The sequence below is a fragment of the Panicum virgatum genome, chromosome 3K (assembly GCF_016808335.1).
Source record: "Panicum virgatum strain AP13 chromosome 3K, P.virgatum_v5, whole genome shotgun sequence".
Lineage (NCBI taxonomy): Eukaryota > Viridiplantae > Streptophyta > Magnoliopsida > Poales > Poaceae > Panicum > Panicum virgatum.
In genome coordinates, this window is record NC_053138.1 from 1,001,248 (window position 1) to 1,028,811 (window position 27,564).

Consider the following 27,564-nt stretch of genomic DNA (forward strand, 5'->3'; position numbering starts at 1 on the left):
GTGCTTGCTCTGCCCATGTGGTGAATTCCTTTTGCTTTTAAGCCTTTTTGGACGTGTAAAACTGCCTTAATTCGTCCTTACTCATGAGCAATGCATCGGAAAGACATTGCTGTCCCAGACCATAGATGTTGACAGAAGAAACAGACACAATTCACAGCTTCAGTTGAGGCACAAGATGTATATAGACACGACACACGTTTAACCACAGTAACTTCTGATCCAAATAAGTAACAAGATTCCATTTTATTTGATGCACGGTAGCATCTTATTGGTTACCCGAATTTCAGGTTATTCACAGAGACACTGGAGGCAATGCTATGTTTGCTACAAGTACAACACAAGCACATGTATTTGTTTGCGATAGCTGAGCTAGATCTTTGTAGAATATTACAGCAAAAATGGAGCACAATGTGAATAACAGTTGGCTCAGTCAAATACACAGGGCACTTCCAAAAAGAAAACTAACAATATCCACAAGTGCAGACCAACAAACATCGGTCGCCCATACTCCTTGTGCGTCATCGAGCTCCCATATACTGCGTCAAAGTGAGATCAAGATTCCTGGGGAGCTTCAAACCTCGAGGGAGTGTCAATTCCCATCATGCACGAGTCCTGATATCAAGATGATAAGAAGCACAATTCCCTGCACATAGTAGACCAGTGTGAGAAAATGATGAAAGGATACAAGGTATACTAATATACAAACAATCATTTTACAGGAGAGCACAAATTTAAGAATAGAGTTAACTAGTAACAGAATACAAGTTACTTACAACAAAAGTTCCTTCAAGAAGAGTTGATTTGACTAGGCACTCTCCATCACATTTGGCCCGTCCAGCTTTAGTAGTATTAGTCTTCTCTGCAAGATACCTGCCTAGTGCCAGATTGGAAGGGTTCTCCGGTAAACCAGATGGTTGAGAAGCATAAAGAATGGTATATTTAGCTCCAGACTTCTTCAGCATGGAGACCAGCTCAGAAAGCAACTCTCCTGCAGTGACATAGAACTAAATTAGCTTTCATCTGTACAGTTAAAAGTAAAAGAGAAATGCTAGTAGTAATATCCTAACCTTCTGATTTCGCAGGGTCTAAATCCTCAAAACCACCACTGCAGAAGACAACCAGATCGGTCTGTCCACTTAGGTTATTTCCCATCCGTGACGTCACTAAGTCCTGTAATGTACAGGTTGATTGCTGCCAATGTACAGAACAAATATAGCATAGAAGAACCAAAAAAAATATTAAAAACTTACACGAATAGAATCCATGCTGCGATGTTTCCTCAGATATTGACCAATACTGTACATGTGTCTGTGTAGGTGACACGATTTCTTTCAAAACCACTGTTACAGTTCTCAGCAAAGCCAGACAACAATGAATTCTCCAATTTCTCATCATCTGACGTGAAAACATAGGGGAATGCCATGGAAAATTCTGAACTTGTGAAGGAGAGCTGACAGAAGCACAGCGATTATAAGCCATTAAAAATTTGATGCTTAAGTTAAACAATAACCAAGAGAGAAAAACAATGAGTGCCTACGATTACCTTCAATGTATCTGCCAAAGTTGGATCAACTTGCTTATCTTTAGATATGTCTGACGATTGTAGCTAAGGAAAAAAGAATAGGTCAATGGTCAGTGAAAACTGGAAGCAATGGCTGTCTTAGTAATAACTTCACCATATAGATTGGAGAATTTGCTAGTTTTATGGATTCATGGAATTAAAAAAACTATTTGTATTGACTTTCAATTTTCTTATTTATGTATAAGCAATGATTTAGTTTAAAATATTATTTAATTCATATATATTTGCACAAGCAGATAATTTAAAAGTGGTAAAAGAAAATAGATGAGTATCAAATAAGTACCTTTGAGCCAAGAAAAACAATGGCAACATCAACATTCTTCTGAGCATCCTCCTTTGAACACTAAAAACGAAATAAAGACATCAGGGAACTGATTAAACTTTGTCTCAATGCAAGAGTTGACAAATTAAAAGAAGTCGCGTGAGAGCTCAAGTTTCACCAATGGGGATACTTACCATCAAGTTTGACCAGCCACCTTCCTCAAGAACAGACTTAGCTAAACCCTTTGGTGACACTGTCTGATAGTGGACTACTTCCTTAGCATCATCGGAACGGAACCTGGATGGTAAAGGTTGATGGAATGCCAGTAAATTTTAGAGTAGTGAACTGACATGTTCTTGCTAAAACTAATAATTTGAAGGTAAAAGAAATATTTGAGATGAGCTCGTAAGTTTGGATCTCAAGTCAGCAACTAAAGGAACTGGCAAGACAACAAGGTTGATGTCACACCCGGTTTTAAGGACAAAACCGAATGCATAACTATATGTATGCCAGGATCAAGTTTCATACATATAGAGACATTATAAGTGAATAATCAGTAACAGTATCGCGTAAAGGAGAATTAAAACAACAACTAAAAGACTATCAGAGTTATACAGCTTATCCTGGAAACGGAGACTCCAAACTTCACAGGCAATCGACTGGGGGTTGCGTACGCCTAGAACTCAGCATCATCTTCAAAAGACTTCACAGCAACTTTTCCTTCTGAGCAGCAGTAAGCAAGGGTGAGTATACTTATGGTTGGTACTCAGCAAGGCCACAAGAAATAACCAAAATGTGATTTATATCCATCTTTAAGTTTATTAATCATGTGAGGGTCCAAGCCGCTCTTGACCGTGAGCACGGCTAACCGGTTAGTTTTAACTCTGTAGAGGTTGTACACTTTCACCACAATTCGCGTAAAAGTTCCGAAGAACTTTGAACCCAACCACGCAATGTGCTAGCTAGGCACAATACCACACTTCCGAGGTGTGATTGCATAGGGACGCTACGAGGCCTTTACAAAGATTCCCTAACCCATGACAATCCGCTAAGGTTTCAAGCCAAAGTGGTCATAACACTGCCCTAATAAGGTGATACCTTGCCAAAGGATCATAAAACAATACCAATCGCCCCAAGAGGATTGAGCTATATCCCATCAATGCGTCCCCTCTTGCCCTTTCGGTAAGATTGTCACAAGCTAGAGTCTCTAATTAATCAGCCAAGACCAGAGCCATATAGTATTGTGGTTGTACTGTTTTCTTGGGTGGTTCTCCATGTTCCAATTAAATCATCATAATACTCTTGTAAATAAGCATAGAAAGAAAGATGGTTAGAGTCACTTGCCTTTCTCCAACGAAAAGCTACTCTTACTGCCCTTCACTGCTCTTCAGCTTTTGCTCACTTGCATCTTGATCTTCAATCTTCAAACAACGATCCTTCTACTCGGAACAATCATCAGGCAAACATACAAAGCAAACAAGAAGATACATCTAAGAATAATACACCAAAACAAAAGAAAGACTTTAAAAGGGCGTACTAAAGGATAGGGGTCACTGCTACGGTTACGAGAGCGCAAGAAACGCGAAAAACGGAGCTAAAACGGCGATTCTATGGGTTAAACGGTGCTTCAGGGATTTATTAATCACGATTAACCAAAGGGTTAAGGACTAACAGAAAAGATTTGCAAGACACAGAAAACTGTGCTCACAGAGGATAACAAGGTCATAAAGCTATCGTACACGTTGCAAGGATCATGTGAGCGCGAGAATCGATGAAACGGAGTTAAAACGTGAAAGATATGGCTAAAACAAGGTTCTAGGGACTTGTTTGCGAAGAAACAGAGCTTCCAAGGGCTAGATCTGAAGAAACCAGGAGTCTAAACATAATTAAACCTAAATTTCAGGGGCTAACTTGAAAAACTACAGGCTAAGGACGGCGGGTTCTATATTAGAAAAGCTCAGGGGCTAAAACAGAAAAGAAAAGGGCTCGTACGTAATTATTTTTGAACTAAAGTGGACGGTGGGTTGATTACTAGAAAATCGAGGGTCTCTTTTGCAAAAAGGCCAAGGGTTGACCGTTATGGGTCTGGTTTGACCCGGGCTTGGACCGGATCTGGATCGTCGGATTTAGATCCGACGGCTCTGAGCGGATCGGGCGGTGCGGCGGCGGCGCTGGCGATGGCTGGCGGCGGCGCACGGCTGTGAGCGGCGGCGGGGTCGCTGGCGTCAGCCGAAAACGGACTCCAGGGCACGGATTCGAGCGCGGGTTGGCCTGGGAGCACACGGCGGTGACGGCGAACGCGGTGGCGAGCTCTGGACGACGACTCGGAGACCGCAACAGGGCCTGCGACAGTGCATGGCGGAGCAAGAGCTCCGGCGAGTGATTCTGCGAGAAGGAGAGCGAGGGGGAAAGGGAAAACGGGGCTGCGGCGATCCTTACTTCAGCGCGAGACTGCTGCGGTGGTCAAGCTCGTCGGGAAAGCGGCAAACGGCGGCGCGATGCGAAGCTCCCGAGCTCGGCAATGGCGGCTCGCGAGCTAGGGTTTGCGAGAGCTAAGGCGGCGGCTGCGGCTCGGAGGGGGCCCAAGGGTGTAGGGAGGCGCTTAAATAGGGGCCGAGAGAGTCCTTGGCGTGTGCGCTAAGGCGACGGGCGGCGAGGTGTGGCGTGGCCGGACTCTGGCTCGAGTCCGAGCCGCGCACGGGAGGAAGGAGACGGCCCCGACGAGCGGGTCCCGCGCGTCAGCGAAAGGAGGGGGAGAGTGGGGCGCGAGCTGGGCCGGGGAGGGAGAACTGGGCCGGCGGTGGAGAAAATTTGGGCCGCGAAAAAGAGAAGGAAAAAGGAGGGGCTGGGCCGGCTAGGCTGAAAGCAAGGGGAGGAAAAAGAAAAGACTTTGCATTTTTGAAACTAATTCAAACAATTCAATTCAAACTCAAATTCAGGGAATTCAAATTTGAACCGAACAACAAACAATAAAACAAATGCATTGAAGCATGAATGCAACACAAAAACAACCTTATTTAATTTAGAAAGGCAGACGATTATTTTCTTTATACTAAATTCCCTGTAACGAAAATAAATGTTGACAAAATTTTAAAATTATGAGAAAATTATTGTTTTATTTTTTTTAATTTTAATCACATCCTGAAATCCAAAAATTTCAGGGTGTGACAGTTGAGGAAGGTATTACTGGATCTAATCAGCAAGCAACTGAACTCATGTCACTGAGTAAGACTGATTAGGAACATCATCAGAATATATGAATAGCATCCAGCATCCGCATCAGAAACCATGTATGACACTGACATGTAACCTAGGTAGGAAACGTATGGTGCTTAACATGTGTAAAATTCTCTAGTAAAAGAAATTCTGCATTGCTAAGAACTAGTCGTTCTCGTTTAACTGAATTCATGGCTTCAAGTTCCATTGCCATTTAGTGGCTAAAGGTGCTCCAATAAAAATTAATAGGCCAGAAGTAACCCTAGTTCATACACCATGTGCCAAAATTAGGGCATACAGTGTTTTCACACCCGAGTGATAGTATCCCACAATGTGCAGTGTGCACTGTGCAACATCAAAATACAAAAATTCCCTTAATCTTTCCACTTTTGAGGAGGCCATTCATTTTTTTTTGTTTTCCCTAGGCCTAAAATTTCAATCTTGATTTTTCATTGATACATTGGAAGAACATGCTTTTCTTTCCAAAATAATAGAAAAAAATCATCTGATACAATGTGAGCATGCACAAATCAATCTGCACTAAACAGTTGTTTCCTCCCAATAAGATGATTCTATGGCATAGAAGCAGACAGGCAAAGTAAGGCCGTAAATACATGAGCTAATTAGCCCACTGGCTGGACCATCTTCCATTTATTTCACAGGGCAATAACGAAACAATCAGCAAATAAAGAAACTATTCCTTGAAAAAAGAAAATGAAAATACATGTGTCATGACAATGGTTTGCATACCCATGCACAATTGCTTTCTACTTTCTAAGTGAAGCATAGCAACCAGAATCCCCAACATTAACATCATATCTAGCACGAGATCTCAAGCTAGGGACGGAAAAGATAAGTTAAGAAAGCTACCCACCCGTCGTTCTTGGGCGCCCAGAGGAACGCTGGCGCCACCACCGACGCCGCCTGCGCTGCGACGAGCAACACCGACAGCACTGCCCACGCCGCCGCCATCTGATCGAATCGAATCCGGCGGATCGACAAAAGAGAGGCCAAAAAGTTGAGGAAAATTGACGAAACAAAAAAATCGATCCGGACTATTGAGCGCAGAGATCTCGGAAAAATCTTACTTTTGGGTGGAGCAGGGATCGCAGATGGGGAATTTGTGCTGCCTCGCTCGGTTGGTTCCTCTCTGGGTCGCCGCGACCGCGATCTGAATCGGTATCGCTAAAATTCTGGAGGCGACGGGGGGCAGCACGTTGTGGTTGCTACTAGCACGCTGAGGCTGTCTCATCGGTTCGAGTTCGTGTCGTGATTCAGATAGGCTTCACTGCTTCAGCATCACAGCATACAACTGACTCTCAATAAAAAAGAAAGTTGGCGAGGTCGTAGATGCAAATTATACACGATGACACCAGATGAGGGGATTTTAATTTTATACCATTATAACAATCGCCACCTCTTGAGATATCATCTTTATTTTTGCAATTACAGAATCGGGAGAGAGAAAATCTTTACATTTTTACCACTCTTGCTCACGTGGACGCCAGCGCGTCGGTCCAACTAGGATCCACATCAGCTCTCGCCCGCCACATCCTACCCGAGCCCCTTTTGTCTAGCCCAAGCGCCCAACCCAGCCCATTCCACTCTGCCCCTCCTCTGCTCCCGACTGCCACCGCCCCTGCGACGCCGCCGGGCGTCCATACCGTGCATTGTCGCGCAACGAGAGGATCTGGAGTCCCTGCAGCCCCCGAGCGTGCCCGGCGGCACGCTGCCGATGAGGCTGATGCCCGGGAGGTGGAGGTCGACGACCGTGGCATTGGCTGCGTCGCATTGGATGCCCGTCGAGGCGCAGGCCGGCACGGACGCGTTCCATGGTCTTTTTCCTCCGACCAGTTTCCACCTCCAGCCATGGGCGAAGCTCTGCATCGAGACCGTGCGCGCGCAGCTCGCCCTGAGAGCAAGCTCCGCGACGAGCGTAGACCATAGAGTGGCCTCGCCATGCCGTGGAAACCAATTGTTATCATGATCGGGCGTACATTCTAACAAACAGGTTGTGTGCTCCATTGGATCAGTCATTCACAGGGAAACAAACAAGCAGAGAGAGGAACGAGAAAGCAAGATTTGATGAATCCTTGCATCTGAGTATGAAATAGAAGTCAATAAGCAGGAAAGAGGAAAGAGAATCGCTTGCAATCGAAGATGGAATACGGAATACTAGAGTACTAGACTACGAGGTGGTGGCCGCGCGTCGTCTGCGGCCGCCCCGTGCGCCTTGCTGGTGGCCGCGGCCAGCCCCAAGTGCCGTCTCCGACGAGCGCTAGCTCCGGGCGCCTCGCCGGTGGCAGCGGCCATCTCAATCGTCGTAGCTAGCCCCGCGCGCTTCGTGGCCGCGGGCCGCGGCCAGCTCAGTCGCCATCTTCCGACGGCCACTGCGAGCCCCGCGCTCCTCGCCGGTGGCCGCAGCCAGCCCAGTCGCCGTCTTCGACGGCCGCAGCTTGCCCCGGCGTCGATGGACAAGCTCGCGAGCCTGGCGGCGCTGCTGCGGACGGCGACGGAGGGCTGAAGGTGTTCCAGCAGCTGGTGGTTGTGGGCATCGGCCACCAGCTCGAGGAGGACGACGCCGTCGTCAAGCAGGTGGCCGCGCACTCGTGCGGCGAGCCCGCGAGGAACGCCTGCAGCGCCGACTGCTCCTGCAGCTGCGGCTCCGCGGCCGCGCAGGCGAGCACCCCCAGCAGCTGCATGGGCCACGAGCGGGCCCATTCCGGGCCGCGCCGGATGGGTAGGACACGCACGTCGCGGCGGCGGCAGCACTGCAGGGGCGGGGGGACGCCGTCGCGGAGCGGGAGGACGCCGTCGCAGAGCAGAGGAAAGGAGAGTGGACAATGGGCCGGATTTGGATGGGCGGGCTGGACGGGTCGGGCGCGGAGGCGAGAGCTGACGTGGATCCTATTTGGACTGACGCGCTAGCGTCCAGGTGAGTAAGAGTGGTAAAAATATAAAGATTTTCTCTCTCTTGTGCTGATTCTGTAATTGAAAAACAAAAATGGTATCTCAAGAGGTGGCTGCTGATTCTGTAATTGAAAAACAAAAATGATATCTCAAGAGGTGGCGATTGTTATAATGGTATAAAGTTAAAATCCCCCAGATGAAGACGCAGGGAGTAGCAGCAGATGGCAGGGAGGAACGATTGGCTGCGAGGCCAAGTGGAGGATTGTGCCCAGGACAAACAGCAGCCTCAACTTCATATCTCCAATGATCCACCCGAAAGCAACAGGCAAGGAACAATCCGATTCGCAAACAAATCCAAGGCCTCTCGAGACGAGCGAACCCGTCCCCTCCATTCCCTCCGCTGCTGCGCATCAACGCCCGATCTGATGGAAGCTGCGGCGGCTACTACCTCCTCCCTGGTCCTCTTCTCCAGTCCCAGGAGATCACTCACAAGCTTAAACACTTCCTCCTCATTGCTTCGGCCCTCTTGCAGCAGCTGCTCCGTGCCCAGTGCCAAGCAGCAGCATCCGGTTTGCCTGGATGTGCCAAGGTTACACAGCAGCAAGAAGAAGAGCATCCTGAGGTGTTCCTCCAGCCTTGCTGATGGTCCATCCACCGTTGGTTCTTCAGTAAGATGGGTTCTTGACCCTGCAGGTTTGCTACAGCCTAACATCATTGATTCCCCCATTCTTCTAGTAGCTCTGCCTCTACATCGTGTCCATCTGCAATTTAGCACTAGTTGCGGTCCTGAACATCCATCTCGTATCCTTTGATTACCCACTCTGTCATATTATTGTTCTTCCCGAGCGTTGTCAGTATTCAATGGATGGAATTATGCTCATATGCACTTTGCATTGTCGATTTCAGGCGACGGCGATTGGCGCCACATCGGCTACAAAGTTGCACGCCCCGGCGCGTTCGAGATAGCCTCCGTATGTGCTGTTCACCATCATCATCCTCTTTGTGCACTCAACAACTGACAAATGTTATTGAACAACCTCGATGACGGAAAGAATTGTGGTGTCCACATTGTCCAGGATGCGGTGACCGTTGGTCGGGTCGCTGACAAAGCTGACATCGTCCTCCCCATTGCCACAGGTCATTATTTCTCGCAAAATTGCAGTCACTAATTAATTCTCACATGTCCACTTATCTGAATTTGGTAATAAGTAATCATGCATGGAATGGAATGTATGCTCTGTCAGTTACAGCAACCAGGAACAGATAAATCTTTCACAATTTGATCTTGCATTTCCTGGTCGCGTAAAAAAACTGCAGTTTCTGGCACGCACGCTCGGCTGGAGAAGAAAGACGGGAGGCTGCTGGTGACGGACCTGGGCAGCACCAACGGAACCTACATCAACGAGCGGCGCCTCAACCCTGGCTTCGCAATTCCCATTGACCCCGGCAGCCTACTCATCTTTGGTTTGCACCAATGACTCCACCTGATTCAGTAGTTGGACAAGAAAAAATAAGGCTATTGGGTTCTGAACAGTGGAATTTGCATTTTTTTTGCATCGATCTATTGCAGGTGACATCCACCTGGCGATGTTTCGTGTGAGGAAGATGATAGTTGAGGTGCCCAGCGAGACGGATAAAACCCAACAAGAAACCAAGACCGAGGTAGTATCAGCTGCAGTTGAAGATACTACAAGCTAGCAAGCTCTGATGCGTTCCTAGTGCCCCACTAGCTACTAGTAGAATGTTCGGAATAAAAACCTACACGGTCATGGACTCATGGTGGCCGCGTTATGACGGTTTCAGCAGGAACCAGGAATTATGAAGTAACAAAGGCACCAATTGTCCATAGTCAGAGTTTCATATCATAAACGGAATGTGTTAGAGGAGTCAATGGCCTATTGGGCCTTAGCCCATTGGATTAATTAGTCGCTCGCTTAGAGGTCAAGTAAACCTCTCTATATAAAGAGAAGAGATGTATCAATCTAATCAAGCAAGAGATTAGAAGGAAATCCCTTCTCTCTTGCCAGCCGTGGGCGAAGCCCCGCGGCCGGCGTTCCTAGCGCCCCTACAGCCCCAAAACCCTATCCACCATCTCGTGAACAGTACCTGCGGGTACTGTGGCATAGCAGCCCTCAGCCGCACCTCTCTTCCTCCTCAATCCCCTCGCCCCAACAGCCACCATAACATCTGGTATCAGAGATCAGGCCCGATCTGCCCACTCTACTGCATCTGCTGCGCCGTCCATGTTCCCCACCACGGCGGCCATGGCTGGCCCTTGTTCACCCGCCGCGCCGCTAGTTTTCAACACCGACACGGTCACCACGCCACTGCTGCCTGCGCAGCAGTCTGCGCCGCCCACGCAGCAGTCTGCGCCGCCCACGGACGCATTGGTGGCGTTGGCGGCGGCAATCTACGGCCTGCAGCACTAGGTGGACGACTTCTCCGCACAGATGGCGGCCCTAGCACCAGTCGCGTGGCCACCCTTGAAGCCCGTATGGTCACCGCTGTCGCCGCCCGTATGGTCGCCGCCTGTCTGGTTGCCGCCCTCGACGCCCGTGTGGTCGCCGCCGTCACCGTCCGTGTGCCCGCCATCCACACCCGGGTGGCCGCCGACGGCAGCCCTTGTGTCGGTTGAGTGCCTGCCGCCTTCCTCCATCGTGGCAACCTCGCACCAGTTGACGCAGCTGGCGGCGGTCAAAGACACGCCATCACCCTCATCGCAACCGCCTCTGTCGTTAGATCCGGTTATCCCGGAGGATTTCTTTGCGCCGCAGGTCCCGCAACCAGCCTGCGGGCTCCTAGCTGCCGCGGAGAGCAGCAGTCCGGTGCCGTTGTCCTTCCCTCCTGCGCCAATCCCGCCGTTCACCGCCACCACAACAGCACTGCGCAAGTGCTTTCTTCGGGGGCGTAGATGGCATCCAGGCATCGGCGGCGGTGCGGCTGCAGGTTGCAGCACGCGGCCTCCTAGCGCAGCGCCGGCTGCAGAAGATGCGCTTGGAGATGCACGAGGCGGCTTTGACGGCGATCAACCTCGGCAAATGGGGGCGCGACCTCGCCCCGTCGGACGGCCACCAGCGCTCGCGCCAACTCGCCGCTGTCTTCAAGCGCGCGCATGGTCGCGAGCTCCAATTCTACAGCAGCGATAGGGGAGGCGCTTTCCTCCTTGTCATCGGCGGAGGCACATTGCCTAGCGCCATCACGTTCCGTCACCGGCCACCACAAGAACGTCTCCGTTGGTCGCTGTTGCGACTAATTTCCGGTGGCCATACCTGTCCTCCCCTCTCGTTCCGATTGTCTCCCTGGGATCCAGGTGGCTGTAGACATACAGGTCCGGTTCGTAGATGGTGTCCACCTTCTGTTCAGGAGGCCACAAAAATAACGAGTCCCAGTCTATTTCAGGTTGAGAGTAATAAAATAAGCCGAGATGTAAAAGGCTTGTTTTTAGGTGTTAGGTTTATATCGAGTCGAATCATCAGTGTCATCATTAGGTTGCAGCTCGAGGACGAGCTGCATGTCCAGGTGGGGTGTAGTGTTAGAGGAGTCAAGGGCATATTGGGCCTTAGCCCATTAGGATTAATTAGTCGCTCGCTTAGGGGTCAAGTAAACTTCTCTATATAAGGAGAGGAGATGTATCAATCTAATCGAGCAAGAGATTAGAAGAAAATTAGAAGGAAATCTCTTCTCTTTTGCCGGCCGTGGGCGAAGCCCCGCGGCCGGCGTTCCTAGCGCCCCTACAGCCCCAAAACCCTAGCCACCATCTCGTGAACAGTACCCACTGGTACTGTAGTGCAGCAGCCCTCAGCCGCATCTCTCTTCCTCCTCAATCCCCTCGCCCCAACAGCCACCATAACAGAATGAAACATTGTTTGTTCTTAGGAGCAGAATCTATGAAATGCGTGTTGAACCTGATGACGTCACGAAACATCATAGATTCATAGGGTGATTCGGCAAATTCCTCCTGGGTGGAGTATCAAAAGGTCATACAAATTTGCAACAACTCAAAGCAGCAAAAGCAAGGTGGAAGTTGTGAATAGTAATGCATTTGGTCATGTCGATGCTGATATTAGAAAATGGACTCGCACTTGCACTCTCACAGCCATATATGCATTGCTTCTTGTTTTTTGGAAAGCTGGAGAGGTGATGGAGGGGGGACATTTTTTTTAGTAGTTTGAAGCTGCGCATAATGTGCAATTCAGCGTAGGAAAAATTCAAATAAAATAACAAATTCACAGAAAAGTAAGGAGAGCGGTGCCGCGCAAATCATGCTTGAACATATTTCCCCCGTTGGCCACTAATGATAACTACTCTGGTAGCACAAATGCACATACAAGCACAACCTGCGCAGCGTTATCAGTTTGACAAATGACAATGCAGCATCAACCGGAACGGAAAATAGTAAAACGAGGCATGCAATCATAACGGTGCAGTCTGAGAAACACCACAAGATAACTGCATTGTGTACAAGCACTGCATTCTTCATGGCAAAAGCAGTTAGCAGAGCAGACTGTATGAGCGTAGCTCCTATCTCGAGTTGGAACAATTTGCAAATAATGAAACAAAATCCAGAAATAGGTTCTCCAGTTAATATAATACACAAAAAGGGGGTCTCATCGCTAGAGGTTAGTTAAAATCCAGAAATAGGTTCTCACGCGTATCAGACCTGCAATGATTCGGCAATACTCCATCAGTTAAATCGTTCAGTGAACAAAGAAAAATAAAGTTTTTATCTTTTCCTTTTGACATGTCCATCAGCAATAGTACATACTAAACACGATAACTGCTCCAAATTCTGTTTCGCAGCACGCCCACAGCATCAAAAACTCAAATTGGAATTTGGATGCTCACAGCAAAACAAAATCCTATCACGAGTTGGAATAATTCGCAAATAATTAAAAAAAGCAGGAATCGGGACATAGGTTTTCCTGTTAGTATAAGGCCAGTCTCAATGAGAATTTCATGACATTTAATATCATCAATTTTGCTAACATGGCAAGGAGAGAGAATGATGGAGTTTCATGGGACGTGAGGAGAATTTCATCACTATAAAACTTATCTGGCACAGTTACCTAATTCTCAATCTAGATAAATGTGCCATAAAACTTCCACTAAGACTGGAATCTCTCCGCTAGAGGTCAAAATAGAAGGACGACAAACTCACCTGGTGAAGGTGAAGGGCTAGCACCTAGCGGAGCAGCGGGCAGTCGCCTTAACCCTTAAGAAAGGATCAGAGCAGGGATGTGGGAGATGAGATGCCAGTCCTCCCCCTTTCTTCTCTTGCACCGCCTGTGCAGATCAGGGCAGTCCCAGACCACCAATTTCCGTAGAGAGGTGAGGCCCTTTATCCCTTCCGGCAAGGATTTGATGCCCGGGCAGTCCCGGATCATGAGTTCTTCAAGGGAGGTGAGGCCGCACATGGATTCGGGAAGGCGAGTCTGCCCCCACAACCCAGAAATTTCGAGTTGGCGTAGACAGCGGAGCTCTCCCAGCCGTTGGGGTAATTCTTGAAATACATTGCACCGGATTATACGGAGCTCCCGGAGGGATGTGAGACGAACCACTGATTGTGGAAGACCGCTTAGGCTTTTGCACTGCATGATGGCCAACTGTTGCAGAGACTGGAGTTCCCCTAGCGATTCGGGCAGCATGCAAATAGCAGAGCATCCGCTCACTTGTAGATACTGAAGGGAATCGAGACTCCAGAAGCACTCTGGTAGCTCGGTTAGCTCATCACAGTCGAGAATCCGTAATGACTCGAGTGCCGTCATGTGTTGCAGCAGCTCCCACCCACGTCCACACCCTGTAATCCCTCGTAGCAGAAGCTTCTTCAAATGACTAAAACCGGAGAACGAAGAGGCAGACCCGTTGCACTCGCACGGCGACTGCAGCAGCTGTTCATTGCTCCGGTACAATTCCAAGTGCTGCAGCGACAAAGGCAGGTACGGCTTCACCTCCAACTTAGGACAATCAGATATATCCACATTCGATACGCAACTGCCCACTGTGAGGACTTGCCCCAAGTGAGGTGTGCAATTGTTGCAACCATCCGGCATGCTCTTCTCGGCTACCATCCACACCTCTCCCAGACTAGGCAGCTTCCACATAACTAACTTCACCAGAGAAGGAAATGGGCCTCCGCTTATGCTCTCAAGAGAAGGCATCTTCCACAGCTCAAGCTCCTCCAAACAAGGCAGCTCCGCAAGCCCATCCAGATGCTTCAAATTTGGGAACTCGTATAGCTTCATCACCCTCAAAAATGGCAAGTAAGGAAGCCTCTGTACTCCGCCACCAACATGATTATGCATCCACCGCGCACATTCCCTACCTGAATACCCATCAATTTCCAGCTCTTTAATCCCTGGTGGCGATTCCAGACCATCAAGCACAGCCTGCTCCAATTTAGTGCTCTCTTCACCCCTGGCACACCTCCTCCACTGTAGCTCCAACCTTTGTAAGTCTGCCTTCTGTTTCAAGCATGCCTTGTGTGCATCGTTCGGCTCCATCACATTCTCAATACCTCTTATTGTTAGAACCTCACTAATCCTACCTACATTTCCAAGCTCAGAAATTGCTGCAAACTTTTGGCCCTCACCCACAACAAATAAATTCAACTTTTGTAGCCGACTAAGCTGTCCTATGCCAACAGGCATGCCTCGCAATCTTTCACAACCTGTAAGCTTCAAAACTTGAAGCTTCTCCAAGTTGATGATGCCTTCAGGCAACTCGACCAGCTCACAACATTGGTGAAGGTCTAGACACTCCAGATTTCTCAGTGTTGTGATACTTGATGGTAGCCTCTCAATATTGGTGTTACCTAGACTCAAAACTCTTAGCTTTTCGATTCTGCCAATAGATTCCGGCAACACTGTGAGATTCTCGCACTTGCAAAGATCAATGCTTTGAATCATTTCACAATCACCAATAGAATCCGGTAAACACTTTAGCTCCCTACACCGGAATAGGTTCAGCTTCCTTAGCTTCTTCAGCTTACCCATGGATTTAGGCAACTCAAGAAGATCACTAAATGAAACGTGAAGAGTTTGTAAACTCCAAATATCTGAAATAGCTTCTGGGAGTGCCTCACATCGCAGACCTGAAATCACAAGGTACTTCAGATTTTTTACCTGCAATATGGCAATGGGTATTGCACTAGTTCTTATGGTGATACTGCGCAAGTGTCTTGCGTTCTTCAATGCCCCAAATATTGCATCACCAAAATTATCAACATATATAGAACGTGCTTTTTGAAAAAGATTTTTGCGCGGTCGATTTTGTGCCCGTTTAGTTAATGAAAAGTATCTGTAGCTCTTGGTACAACTGGATGGATCCTTTGGCACATCAAGTGAAATATTGTCATCCAATATGGACCGGGCCAGATCATGAACCAAATCATGCATGCTGCATGTCACTCTCCCATCAAATTCATTCTCAACTTGTAGGAAAGACATTTGCACAAGAGAATTGAAGCACTTGTGGCCGATATAGTCCAAGTAATCAACACCAGGCTCAGACTCAGGAGTGATGATCATGTCATGAGCAATCCATAGGTCAATCAATTGCTCTTTATCAATCTTGTGACCTTTGGGAAACAATGAACATATTGTGAAGCACTGCTTCAAATGAGATGACAAATGGAAATAGCTCAACATCAAGCATGCAGACACTGATACACCACGTTCTTCACCCACAAAATGCAACAAGTTGTTGTCTCTCATGGCCTGCCATTCTCCTATCAGTTCCATGCCACGGAGGACACCTGCAAGAGCTTTAATTGCTAGTGGTACCCCACCACATTTTTTCACAATATCTTTTCCAACATCTATAAATTCAATCCCCAAACTTTCAGGGTGCATTACTAAGCTTTGCTGAAATAGTTTCCAGCTGTCGTTTGGAGATAAAAATGGCAAGTTAAATTGGTACGCGGATCCCTCTACTTCTGCAACTTTTCCACTACGGGTAGTGAGTAAAATCCTGCTTCCATGTGCACTAACCTTCAGATGTACCATGAATTGTTCCCACAGGATTTGGGACTCAGTCCAAACATCATCCAATACAAGCAGAAACCTCTTTTCAGTCAACTTTTCTGAGATTGTTTTGCTCATATACGGCACTGCATGCTGTCCAGGATTGTTATCAGCAAAAGCTTCAAACAGTTTCTTGATGAGCTTTTCAGCATCAAATTCTTGTGACACATGAACCCATAGTCTGACTTCAAAATGCTTCTCTATAATGCTACAATCATTAAAAACCAGCTTAGCTAATGTAGTTTTTCCAGAGCCACCAAGCCCGATGATGGAAACAGTCTTGATTCTTTGTTGGTCATTAGTCTCTACCAGTTTAGATATTATTTGGTGCTTCTCTTGGTCTCTTCCGAGCACTGATGCAACATCCACAGTAGGCAATGACATCATGTTCGCAGTATTATGATTCATATCATGAGCAGGATGATTAGCTAGTAAGCTGTTTGCTATTGTACTGAATTCAGTTCTTTGCTTCACAACGTCATCAAATCTCTTTTTGACTGCCTTGAGCTTGCTGGCTGCCTTGCATTGAAGTATAAGAGATTTTGGTTTTGCATACAAGTAGTTGGACACAGCACCACCAACACCGTGGGCATCATGCCTCTCAGCCTCCAGCTGAAAGTCATCAATGATATCATCAACATCATAAGCTATATCTTTCAACTTTCTTAGCCAATTAAGTGCTGGACCATTTCGCGCAACTTCATCTCCTACTGTTTCCAACCAACAGTTGATCTCCTGAACTTGATCGTTTAGCTCCTCGAGATGCTTTTGGACACCGACTATCAAGCTGTACTCCTTGATTAGTAGTGGAGCTAGCTTGCTGCCGACAACCTTCAATATTCCAGATACTATAGCAGCTTCCATACCGACCTGTTTTGTTAAGTGTCTTTTTCACTCAAATTTCCTGTGAAAAGAATTTCAAAATAAGCACATATGCTTTAAAAGCATAAAATTTTGCGAAATGAAATGCACTTTTTCTCGGGGGAAAAAATGAACTATACAAGTACAGATGTTTATCAAGTTGCAACTAATTGGGTTATGTAGCACTTTGATGCGTCTCTATGCTATCAGTGTTACTAGTGCCAATAAAGACCTGACAGAAGTGCATGAAACAATGGTTGATCAGATATCTGACCTTAGGAAACAAGTGTAGCTCTTTACTCTTTAGCATCTGTTGCTGAAGTACTACTTCTTTGCTAATTGCTATTGCAGGCAAACCCTTACAGCCTTCTGGTTCCTATAGGAGACAAAAGGAAACAACATATATCATTGAGGCTTGAGGCTATCAGGGAGCACCGCCATGGTAGATTGGTAGCCCCTGCTTTCATTAGTTGGGGCTGTTTTGCAGAAAACACAGCAAACTAGAGAAACAAAACTATGAAACGATGCAAACAATTAATGATGAGAAGATTAACATACCACAGCTTAAAGCACAAAAGAATAAACCGCGTCGTTTAGACTTTTAGATGTGATGATTTACGACCTAGTGTTGGACCTTGGGTACCTGATCAGGCTTGGGACAAGGAGCAAGTTATTGCCCAAGAAATTAGCAATGAAAGCAAGCAGATTATGTACGAAGCAGAGCACAAATGGACGAACTTAGCAGGAGTAATAAAGAACCCAAGGAATAGGATCTTGGTTAGAGCCTTAAGGCAACCTCAAATACCTGGAGCTCGGATGTGCTGCTGCTGCTTGTGCCATCTCCAAATCAGATGTTCCTAGAGCTTAGATGTACTGCCTTTTGCTTGTGGCAGCTCTCAGTGCGGCCCCTCTTGTTGTCGTAAGCAGTATGCTTTGGGAATTGGGAGTCTCAAGTCTGGGTTGCTTTGAGGCTAGATCTAGATGGCCACGCCTGCGGAGGAGGGAGGTCGAACTGCCCTGGTTGACTGACTTTGAGTCTTTTTGCTCAAGTGCCAAGAGAAAGGTAATATATAAAAGGCTGCTGAGATGGAAACGCGTACCAAGAGCGAAAAAAGAAGAGCGTGTAGCACTTTTTTATGCATTTTAGTCTGTCTTGGAAGCTAAGGGTACCGTGTGGAGTCCAGCTTTCGTTGCATCTTCCTCTTCTTTGCCATAGCAACGACGCTAAAAAAAACTAATAGGCAAACCAGTTGATGATGGGACAGCTAAAACGGTGTCCTCGTGTTCCCTTTGTTACCGGAAGCACAAAAGTAATAAATAGTGTCCCTTTGGTTGTTAGGGTTTATGATTCTAGATTTTTGGCCTTTAGAGCCTGAGAATGAGAATAGACGAAAGCAGAGTAACGGATGAAAGGGGCTGATATATTCCTTTCTGTATCTCTATCTCTCATTTCGTCGAACAGAGCAATTAATCAGCAACTGTACAGAGCATGTGTGACAATATAAATCATGGAGAGGTCCCTTTGCAGGTCGAAAGTACAATCCAACGGAAAAACACTTGGCGGGTTCTGACTGATGCTTGCTATCGACGAATGAACTCATACAAGCGAGCAGCTCCGAGGGCACGTTTTGCAGTAGGTTCAATTCGCTTCGCGAACACAAGACGGAAATGAAGAGTGGACATTTGTTTCACGCAAGCATCATTTCAGTCGATTGCACAGGCACTGAAGTGATTGCACTGTCGATTGCACTGTCGATTGTATCATACAGGTATATTCCAACATGATTCCTGCCCAACAGAAAGTTCAACCGATCCACCCATACCACAGCCGCCATAGCACATTAGCACACACGACACAGAAACACGATGCTTCCTTGAAACACAAACATATATGAATAATTCGATAAGAGTTATCCTGCAACATCACAAAATGATGTTACCGAATTCCAATTCCAATGCATCTTTCTATCAACAAAGTGCTAGCTATATAAAGCAGCAACAAGCATCGAACCAGCAAGGGGAATGATGTTACAGACAAGGACCATGCCACACCATGCCCAATGTATCTTTTTTTTTTAGTGGCACCCTGCCCAAAGATATCACTGTGCAGGGGTGACACACAAATCGAATACAAACAACAGGTCCATGGGTGTGTTTAGATTCAAAATTCCGTAAATCGCCTGCAAATCGCCTGCATGGTGTATTAAATGTAGTCGAAAAAAAATCGGATTAGTGTAATTTACTATAAATCGCGAGACGAATCTAATGAACCTAATTAGATCGTGATTTGACACTAAACTGCTACAGTAAACACACTCTAATGACGGATTAATTAGGCTCATTAGATTCATCTCATACTTTATAGACAAATTCTGTAATTAGTTTCGTAATTAATGTATGTTTAATACTTCAAATGTGAAAAGATTCCCTTTCAAAATTCCAAAACAGGGGATCTAAACACACTCTTAATATCAATTCAAACAATACATCGAACCTATAAATAAAAGAGGTAATAGCGAGAGAAAAACCGCAGACAAGGATCATCTCTCACCCTGATACAAGTAACAAGTCTGCCTACAAATCCTACAGTCAAACTAACATGACCACTCAAATGTCACAGGTGATGCCTGCAACATCCAGAACCGCAGAACCAGATTGGCAGATCAATATACATTACTGTAAGTCGGTAATTAAGGGTTTGCACTCTAATGTGACATATAGACAGGTAGACCAGTGAGAGTGACAATAAACTTAAAACAGTAAAAAATGGAGGATAATAATTAATGCTAGACGGACTTCCCTTCTATCTAACTACAAAACACATTTCCTTGGGACCTTGGCGTTGCCTAGTTGGGATGGATCACTCAGCCTATTAACAGAAATTACACCAGAATGAACAAACTAAATTTGACAAGTCATGCCATCACAAGTTGTCTACAGCGGTAGCATCCATTCAACCGAGTTATTTAAGGCAGAGAAGACAGCTTAACTTGAAAACATGGGTAAGCATAAGCATGAAACAGGTACAGATAGAAGGAAACCATATCATAATTCCTGGACATAGGTAACAAGCAAAACCAACAATACTTAAGCGACTACCGAATTGTCTTCTTGAATATCTCTCACATTTCATATCACAATGTCAAAAAAAAAAGTTCAACACTAGGCTTAAAAGTCTAGACATGAAGGTAAAGCAGCAGCTAGATATAGAACCAGATAAGTTGATCCATTGATTGAACACGAAGCCAAGAACACACACCCAGAGTGATATGGCAGATTGTGACGCGTCAAGCAATCGCTGCTTAACGGTAAGACTTCTGGAACCTGGCGCGGGCACCGCGACCACCGAACTTCTTGGGCTCGCAGCGCCTGGGGTCGGCGACGAGGAGGGTGCGGTCGTAGCGGCCGAAGATGTCCTTGACCTCCTTCTTGGCGGCCTCGTCGACGTACTTCTGGAAGTAGGCGACGAGCGCCTTGGCGACGGCCTGGCGGATGGCGTAGATCTGCGACGTCTTCCCTCCGCCGCGGACGCGGATCCTCATGTCGATGTCCTTGAACCGGGAGCGCCCGGCGAGCATGATGGGCTCGAAGGCCTTGAGGCGGAGGATCTCCGGGCGGATGAGCTCGATGGGGACACCGTTCACCTTGATCAGCCCGCGCCCGGGCTTGGTGTAGGCCACGGCCACGGCCGTCTTCTTGCGGCCGAAGCACTGGACGGTGCCCGCGGCCGGGCGGGTGAGCACGGCAGCCATGGTTGCGGTGGCGGCTGCTGGGATCGCAGCGGCGGCGGCGCTAGAGTTTGGGTGGGGGCGGCGGAGGAGATGGGAGCGAAAGGGTAGAAGGCTTATATAGCCTGGAAGCGTTAGGGTTTTGAGTGATTGCCACGGCTCTGAGGATGACATGTGGGGCCTAAACGTATGGTTGGGCCCAAATGAAACCCTATGGAATTTGTTATGGGCTGGATTAATGGGCCGGAGATATGGCGGTCAGGGCTTATAAAAGGGAGGGGACCCTGTCGCCCGTTGGGGCGACAGGCCCAGAGACTTCGTTACGAATTTATTGAAAAAAAATATATTTTGGACCTGTCGCCCTATGGGGGCGACCGAGGAGTATTTTTAAAATATTATAAAATAGATATATATTTTAAAAAATTTTATTTTTTTAAATATAAAAAAGAAAAAAGTGCTGCGCGGGATGGTGACACGGCTCGTTGGGCCGGCAATAGCGCTGTGGTCCTATCTATTTGTTTGCAAGTATTTCTGAAACCTATTAACACCCCTATTTCAGTGCTTTTCAGAGCGAAACCATGTCTTTGCATGCAGCTTCTCTCAAATAAAACGCCGAGGAATTCAACACATAGGACCTCCTCTATCATGGATTTCTTCATTTTAGAGATTGAAATTAAGGCACCACCACATGCCTGCCGCAATATGCCAATAGTGGCCGAACAAGCTAGAGAAAATAAAATCCGCTACATGATGAGTACATGACAGAAGAATGTGGCTTGATCCCACAATGTTCAGAAACAGAAAAACTATGTCACCCTTTCATGATTACATTGAATACACGTTACAAACACAAGAAACTTACTCGCCAGTATACGCTTCAACTGGACCAACAAATCCTAAGTTACACGCCTTTTCTAAGGATAACCTGAACATTACAATCTATCTGTTATGTGCAACTGAGAAAACCTGTGAAACTGTGTCTGTGAGATGTTGATTTCATATAAATTAGATTAGCCAACAGAGACAATACAGACACACCCCCTTTCTGTTTATTTTCCTCTGTCAGATCTTGAAAATCTACTAGATCTATGCACCTTCAGCTGAATTGCTGGCACCCTTCTAGCCAGTGCTTGCCAGATCATCTGGACTGCATCATCCTTCTGGGATGGATACTGATACTCAAAATGTTTATCCACCTCTTTGAGCCTATTCCACATCCTTGTCCATTGCTGCTTGCTCACACCACTAATCAATCTCATCAGGTAACCCTTTTTAACAGCATCAGACGATCGCACAAAGATGGAGAACTTTGAATAATCCAACACATCCTCGTAAGGTAGCTCAATGTCGTCACTGATGATAACAGGGACACAGTGACTCACTATCGCATCAAACAGACGATTGGAAGAAGGGGTGTCCCCGGCAATGTTTAAGCAAAATTTTGATGAGCACATTCCTTGGCTGGCTTTGCTGGCCCCATGGTCCTGGACACTTCCAAAGGAAAAGTAAACGTCTTTTTCATCTTTGAGCATATAATATAGCTCCTGTCGAATGCTCCCTCCCTAGGTATGAATGATGCAGAATGTTAGCTTATGAAGATCGCCAATTGTCACTAAACAACAGAGCCGCTAAAAACTGGTACCATGAAAGTTCTTAAATAAGAAAATCACAAGTAGCTAGCAGTAATCAGAATTGGTTCACACAGTCTTTTCCGAACAGAATTTTTTTCTCATAGTACTTGGCATATGTAGACCAATTGGCTGGTAAACTCCTGTACTATATCGTTTGTTTAAAAAAATCGAAGGATTGGAACAAGGGGCATGTGCTAATCTTTAAATATTTAGGACTTAAATAGCTTGAGAAAACAAACATAAACCAGGAGCCTTTCCAACAAAGATGGAAGATCAAGAAATCCTTGTGTAAACCTCACTGGAGATTATCAAATTACACAAACTTCATCCAAAGGTTCAAGTGTTCATATAAGGTGATGATCTAGATTAAGAGCCTGTATGCATAAGTCTAACCACCTTGATGAGTTAATATTACATATAAGATTCTGGATAAAAAGCAAGCAACAGAACTTGTATCCATTTATGCTACTCTCAGTGTACAGTTAATTTCACCCAGTTCCAAATTATGCTACTCTACAGTTATCCAGTTCCTAATGTGATTTATGTTTGACAAGTTTTGCTATAAAAAAAAGGAGTCTTTAGCACAAAGAACAAGTTTTTGTTACTGTTCTATAGACTGCTACTCCTAGTATAATGTTCAATACTTGACAGCTTTATAATCACTACCACATATAAACAACGAAGTTAAATCACCAAACTACTAGTATTTTACGATTGGCACCAAGTAGAAATGTAGAATGTAAGGTTCCAAAGTCAGCAGCAAGCACAATTACCTCCTTCCTGTAAATGGCTCCCCTGAAGTAGAGCAATGTTGGTCGGTGATCAAACCCGGCCGAGTCATTGACGAACGTCTTGGCCATGTGTTTGTATGGCGCAATGACATCCTTCTCCAAGCTGGCCACCCTGGGGTGGTACCTCCCGAAGTCCGACAGGACGAAGACCGCCGGAGACAGCGCCGCCCGGGCATGCACCAAGCTGTTGGGGTGGTGAGCGACGATGACGTGGTCAGCGCCACCGTACCTCTTCCACTCCGGCCGCGCGCTGAGGTACCCGACGAGCTTCTCCTGCAGGGCCTTGTCCCTGCTGACCTTCTCCGGCGGCACGGGCCTGGAGTGGCGGTTGTAGCTGAGGGAGGCGAAGAAGGGGACGAAGACGAGGTCGGCGTCGCGGGAGTCGGCGACCCGCACGGCGGCGCCGCAGGGCGCCGAGGACGAGGAGACGAGGTCGAGCGTGAGCCAGTACACGACGCTGTGCTGCTGGTTGAGCCCCCCGGGGTACCGCGGCGGCGGTGCGGCGGCGTCGTTGGTGAGGTCCGGCCAAACGGAGCCGGGGGAAGGCGGCGACCAGCCGAGGAGGCCGAAGTGGAACTCGGGCTGCAGGTCGTACATGAAGACCCTGACGGCGGCGGCGCGCGGTTCGCATCGCGCCGCGCCGGCGCCCGGGTCGTCGGGGCCGCCGTTCTCGTCAAGAAAGGAGAGCTCTTTGCGGGCGCCGGTGGTGTTGGAGGAGGCGCTGGCGGTCACGGGGACGTAGACGGCGCGGGGCGGGACGGGGAGGCCGGTGTCGGCGGGGCGCCAGCGCGCGCCGGCGGCGGCGAAGAGGAAGATGGTGGAGGCGACGAGGACGGTGGCGGCGGCGAGCGGGAGGAGGAGGGTGCGGGCCATGGAGGGGCGCAGGTGGAGTATGGTGGAGTATTTGGAGGGAGGAGCATGGCGTATCGATCTGATTCAGGAGGAGGAGCGGAGTCCCTGCAACATGTGGAGCGACAAAGGGGGAAGGGAAGTGGAAGGTGGGGGAGAACTGGAGAAGGAAGCGCTTGTGCTTCCAGAACATTTTTTTTTTAGGGGAGTCCAGAACACTGGGTTTTTTTTTAAAGAAAACCGGAATTATATTTCACATTTACATTTCCACACTTACAAAGACACTCTTGAGAAACAAGAAAATTACAACCAAGTCCTTACAAACTTCTCACGGCGCCGATGACCGGAACAATCTTGTTGCAGCCGACCATCCTCCCGCCGATGACCGGAACAATCTCGTTGCAGCCGACCATCCTCCCGACGAAGACACACAGATTTTGAGCGGCACCCAGAGCAGCACACCGGCAACACCGACGCACATCTTACTCGTTGAACGTGCAGACCTAACAAGATGGCTAACGGCCATCAAATCGCCGGAGAACCGACAGTCTGACGCCACAACCATCGACGGTCCCAGATCGCCTAACGAAGATACACTCCGGAGGGAAAAGAAACCACCAGAAAAGGTGGGAGATGAAGACCAGCCCGATTCTACAAGCTGGTAAAACTTACCTCCCGAGCTTCCCGCCGGAGAATCCAACATCACCTATGCCGACACCGACGGAGAAGAGGGAAGGACAGTAGAAGAGCCGCCTAGATCTGGAGCACCCACTAGGGCTCCAGATTCGACAAACTCACACCTTATTCTCCATGGACCGTGGCCAGATGAAGAAGCTTCAGCTTTGACAAACCCAATGCCAGATCTGCCTCCACCGCAACCTCCGACAACGCTCCAGAGGAGCAAAACAGCCGGCGGCCAACTAACAGACTCCACCAAAAATCCAAACCCTACTATATAGCTATCTATAGCTACCTATATATATATAGGGAAAGCCAATCCGTCGCCGGTTCAACCAGTCCCCCTCCGCCTCCGACGCCCGCGAGAACGACGGAGGTGAGGACAACGGCGAACCGGCGGAGGAACAACGAAAACGCATGTGAGTCGCCGCTCTCTACTGTTTCACTCTGGAAGGAACGAGAAAGCTTCAGTCGTGGTCTGGTGGATTTGGTGCGTGGCACAATTCGTGTGGGCCCAAAAAGGCCCATGGCCCAAGCATACATATACGCATGGCAAGTCTGAAGTCTTGACATCCTTTCAAAAAAAAAAAGACTGGAGGAGTGCAAATCTGCAGAGACCCTGCTATGCTCAAAAAACAAAAAAAAAGAGATATTACTGCAATGCAAGTCCGTCGATGCAACTGAATCTACCTATTTTTAGCTATTGCGTAACGGCGACGACCTATTATCTTTCATCGGATCTCTTGCCATCTCTTCTTCCCTCTGCTTGCTTCTTCTTCCATCATCTTGTTGGTCTGCACAATTGTTAGTTAACAGTTTGAGCTGTTGCATTATACTGCCTCGATTCGGGTCGTTTCAATCGGTCGCCCGTGCATCAGGCGCTCTAAGACATGGCCAAGGGCAAGCCAATGGCGGCGTTACTCCCGATCTGCTTCCTCTTCCTCCTCGCGCTCGCTTGCGCCGCCGAGGTACGCACTTGACTTAGTTGACTAGGTGATCCGAATTCCCTTTGGAGGATTCTCTTCTTCATTCTGTGTAGCTACCATGCATTCTCAGCACGACTTGTATAAAATAATAATTTATATGTCCATTGTTGTCGATCGATCTGAAGATCATCGACAATAATGGTGTCATCGGTGAAGACCTGAACAATGGTGACGACATCGACAACCACCACAAGGTAAAGGTAACCAATCAGCATTCAGCGTTATTCCGCCGCCAAAGAAAAACGGACTCTAATCTAATCTATCTGTTGCATTGTGTCCTGCGATACGTTGGCAATGTGCAGGGCAACAACGATGGCAAGGGAAATCTCAAGCCTTCGCGTATGTCATGAGTAGTCGATATATAGTTCAGTTTGGATTGGCTTCTTTTTTTTTTCAAAAAGTTTGGATTGGAACGAACTGAAGGCAAGTGCTATGAACTGCGTGCAGAGTGCGGCGGGGAGTGCAGGCGGCGATGCTCCAAGACGCACCACAAGAAGCCGTGCCTCTTCTTCTGCAACAAGTGCTGCGCCAAGTGCCTCTGCCGCTCTGCGTGCCTCCAGGAACCTACGGCAACAAGGAAACCTGCCCCTGCTACAACAACTGGAAGACCAAGAAAGGAGGGCCCAAGTGCCCTTGATGACCATGACCTCCCTGTTTTTTTTCTTTGTTGTTTGGCCCGGCCACAGCCCCGTAGGAATAATTTTTTTGTTTAGTGCATGATGATTTGGGCCATCACTTACTTGGTGGGCTTCGGATTGTATTCTCCGAATTGAATCCTTTTACTAGTGTCAATGTGCGATGACCAAAGCTAGAGTGCTAGACTGAATGATGAGACGTATTTCTTGATCCTTGCCTGGCAATCGCTTCTGAGTTCTGAACTTCTGATGAATCTGTTTTCATTCGCTTAATCTTCCCAGACACGGGTCGCTTTCTTGTCATCAAAGAGTTATAAGACCTATCACTAGGACTAGCTCCCAAAAACTTGCACACGATCAAATCATCGATAATCCAACTACCATCAAACAGGATTACATGAGTAACAGTTGACTTGTCACATAAATCAGGATCAGATGCCACTCCATTATTGAATACTGCCATAGGCACTAGCCATTGAGCAGAGATGGACGATGCCGTTTGTCCTCCAAAGGGGAAGGTGATCCAGGCACTCCATTCATATTCCATCCGTCTGGTTTCTCACTTTCTGATTCGGTGTACCTGCAGTGGCCTGCATAGCCAATCAACTCATGGAGGCTTGTACCTTTCAGTCAGCCCATCTGTTTCCCGGTATCGCTGGTTGCAACGCCCGATTGGACGCGAACCGGAAAAAGGACACCATCCCCTCCACGAATGGCAGACACGCTGGCCCTAGCTAGCTCCAGTTTGCAGATTCTCAACTAGTCATCACAAATATATCTGCACCCACTGCAAGGAAGGTTTCTGAATTCTTGCGTCTTAGGTTCCCGAGAACACAGCTTCTGAATAGTGAATTCTGACGATTTTTTCTTTATCTTTCTCCACAAAGTCACATTGCTGGTCTTCCTGTTCTTCACATCTCAAGTCGCTGTTGCAAAGCTGTTCATCCGATTGCTGCGGCAAGCGTGCACTCGTGGTGGATCTGTCAAACATCGATAGAAGAAGAGAACAGCTAAGCTCCCATCCAACCAAGTTTGCGGTGCTTGGAGCCAAGCTGGCCGAAAGGAAGAGGACTTCAATTGCACGCAACTCCTTCACATGCAGATTCACATCCGTCGCAAAGGGTGCCAGCCAATGCATCAACCACTGTTCCCCACGCCCACACGAAGCACACACCAACAATTGGTAGGGGACCTTCCTGCCTTCACATACATCTCAAATAGTGTCCCATTTGTTTTATGCTAGCCAGGGTGAGATTTTTAAACATGATAAGTAGCACAAGCTGAATGATTCTTCCAGTGGCTGACGGAAACTAACAGATACACTGTAGTACATCTGATCTTCGATGGCACTGGCCAGGAAAGCAGACATTCTGCTGGCCAGAGGACAGAGGGCAATGGCAGAGGCGATGAGGCT

The 27,564-nt window shown here is 47.5% G+C and overlaps 4 protein-coding genes and 2 pseudogenes across 7 annotated transcripts; 2 read left to right on the forward strand and 4 right to left on the reverse strand.

Annotated features, from left to right (window-relative positions):
• Positions 1 to 342: 342 nt before the first annotated feature.
• LOC120696586 lies at positions 343 to 6,314 on the reverse strand (annotated as a pseudogene).
• Positions 6,315 to 8,181: 1,867 nt separating this feature from the next.
• Positions 8,182 to 9,861, forward strand: LOC120696587. Its single transcript, XM_039979548.1, has 5 exons — positions 8,182 to 8,663; positions 8,877 to 8,941; positions 9,047 to 9,107; positions 9,288 to 9,434; positions 9,541 to 9,861. Exons 1-5 carry the CDS (start codon positions 8,192 to 8,194, stop codon positions 9,666 to 9,668), a joined length of 873 nt encoding a protein of 290 aa, XP_039835482.1. The 5' UTR covers positions 8,182 to 8,191; the 3' UTR covers positions 9,669 to 9,861.
• Positions 9,862 to 12,133: 2,272 nt separating this feature from the next.
• On the reverse strand, positions 12,134 to 17,987 carry LOC120696584 (putative disease resistance protein RGA1). 4 transcript variants are annotated; one of them, XR_005684240.1, is made up of 4 exons: positions 17,411 to 17,987; positions 17,127 to 17,228; positions 13,129 to 16,861; positions 12,134 to 12,630 (listed from the first exon to the last, which is right to left on the reverse strand). XR_005684240.1 is itself a non-coding variant. In XM_039979545.1 (4 exons), exons 3-4 carry the CDS (start codon positions 17,160 to 17,162, stop codon positions 13,184 to 13,186), a joined length of 3,714 nt encoding a protein of 1,237 aa, XP_039835479.1. In that variant the 5' UTR covers positions 17,163 to 17,228; positions 17,411 to 17,495; positions 17,658 to 17,986; the 3' UTR covers positions 12,862 to 13,183. The 4 variants fall into 4 exon arrangements, 3 of the variants coding, with proteins under 3 accessions (XP_039835479.1, XP_039835478.1, XP_039835480.1); XM_039979545.1 differs by lacking the exon at positions 12,134 to 12,630 and having other exon boundaries at positions 12,862 to 16,861; positions 17,411 to 17,495; positions 17,658 to 17,986; XM_039979544.1 differs by lacking the exon at positions 12,134 to 12,630 and having other exon boundaries at positions 12,862 to 16,861; positions 17,411 to 17,504; positions 17,658 to 17,986.
• Positions 17,988 to 19,855: 1,868 nt separating this feature from the next.
• On the reverse strand, positions 19,856 to 20,679 carry LOC120696588 (40S ribosomal protein S16). Its single transcript, XM_039979549.1, has one exon. The coding sequence runs from the start codon at positions 20,602 to 20,604 to the stop codon at positions 20,155 to 20,157; it is 450 nt and encodes a 149-aa protein (XP_039835483.1). The 5' UTR covers positions 20,605 to 20,679; the 3' UTR covers positions 19,856 to 20,154.
• A 660-nt stretch (positions 20,680 to 21,339) lies between these two features.
• Positions 21,340 to 24,024, reverse strand: LOC120696589 (probable arabinosyltransferase ARAD1). Its single transcript, XM_039979550.1, has 2 exons — positions 22,985 to 24,024; positions 21,340 to 22,142 (listed from the first exon to the last, which is right to left on the reverse strand). The coding sequence occupies exons 1-2, from the start codon at positions 23,873 to 23,875 to the stop codon at positions 21,630 to 21,632; spliced, it is 1,404 nt and encodes a 467-aa protein (XP_039835484.1). The 5' UTR covers positions 23,876 to 24,024; the 3' UTR covers positions 21,340 to 21,629.
• A 1,308-nt stretch (positions 24,025 to 25,332) lies between these two features.
• LOC120700509 lies at positions 25,333 to 26,199 on the forward strand (annotated as a pseudogene).
• The last annotated feature ends 1,365 nt before the right edge of the window (positions 26,200 to 27,564 follow it).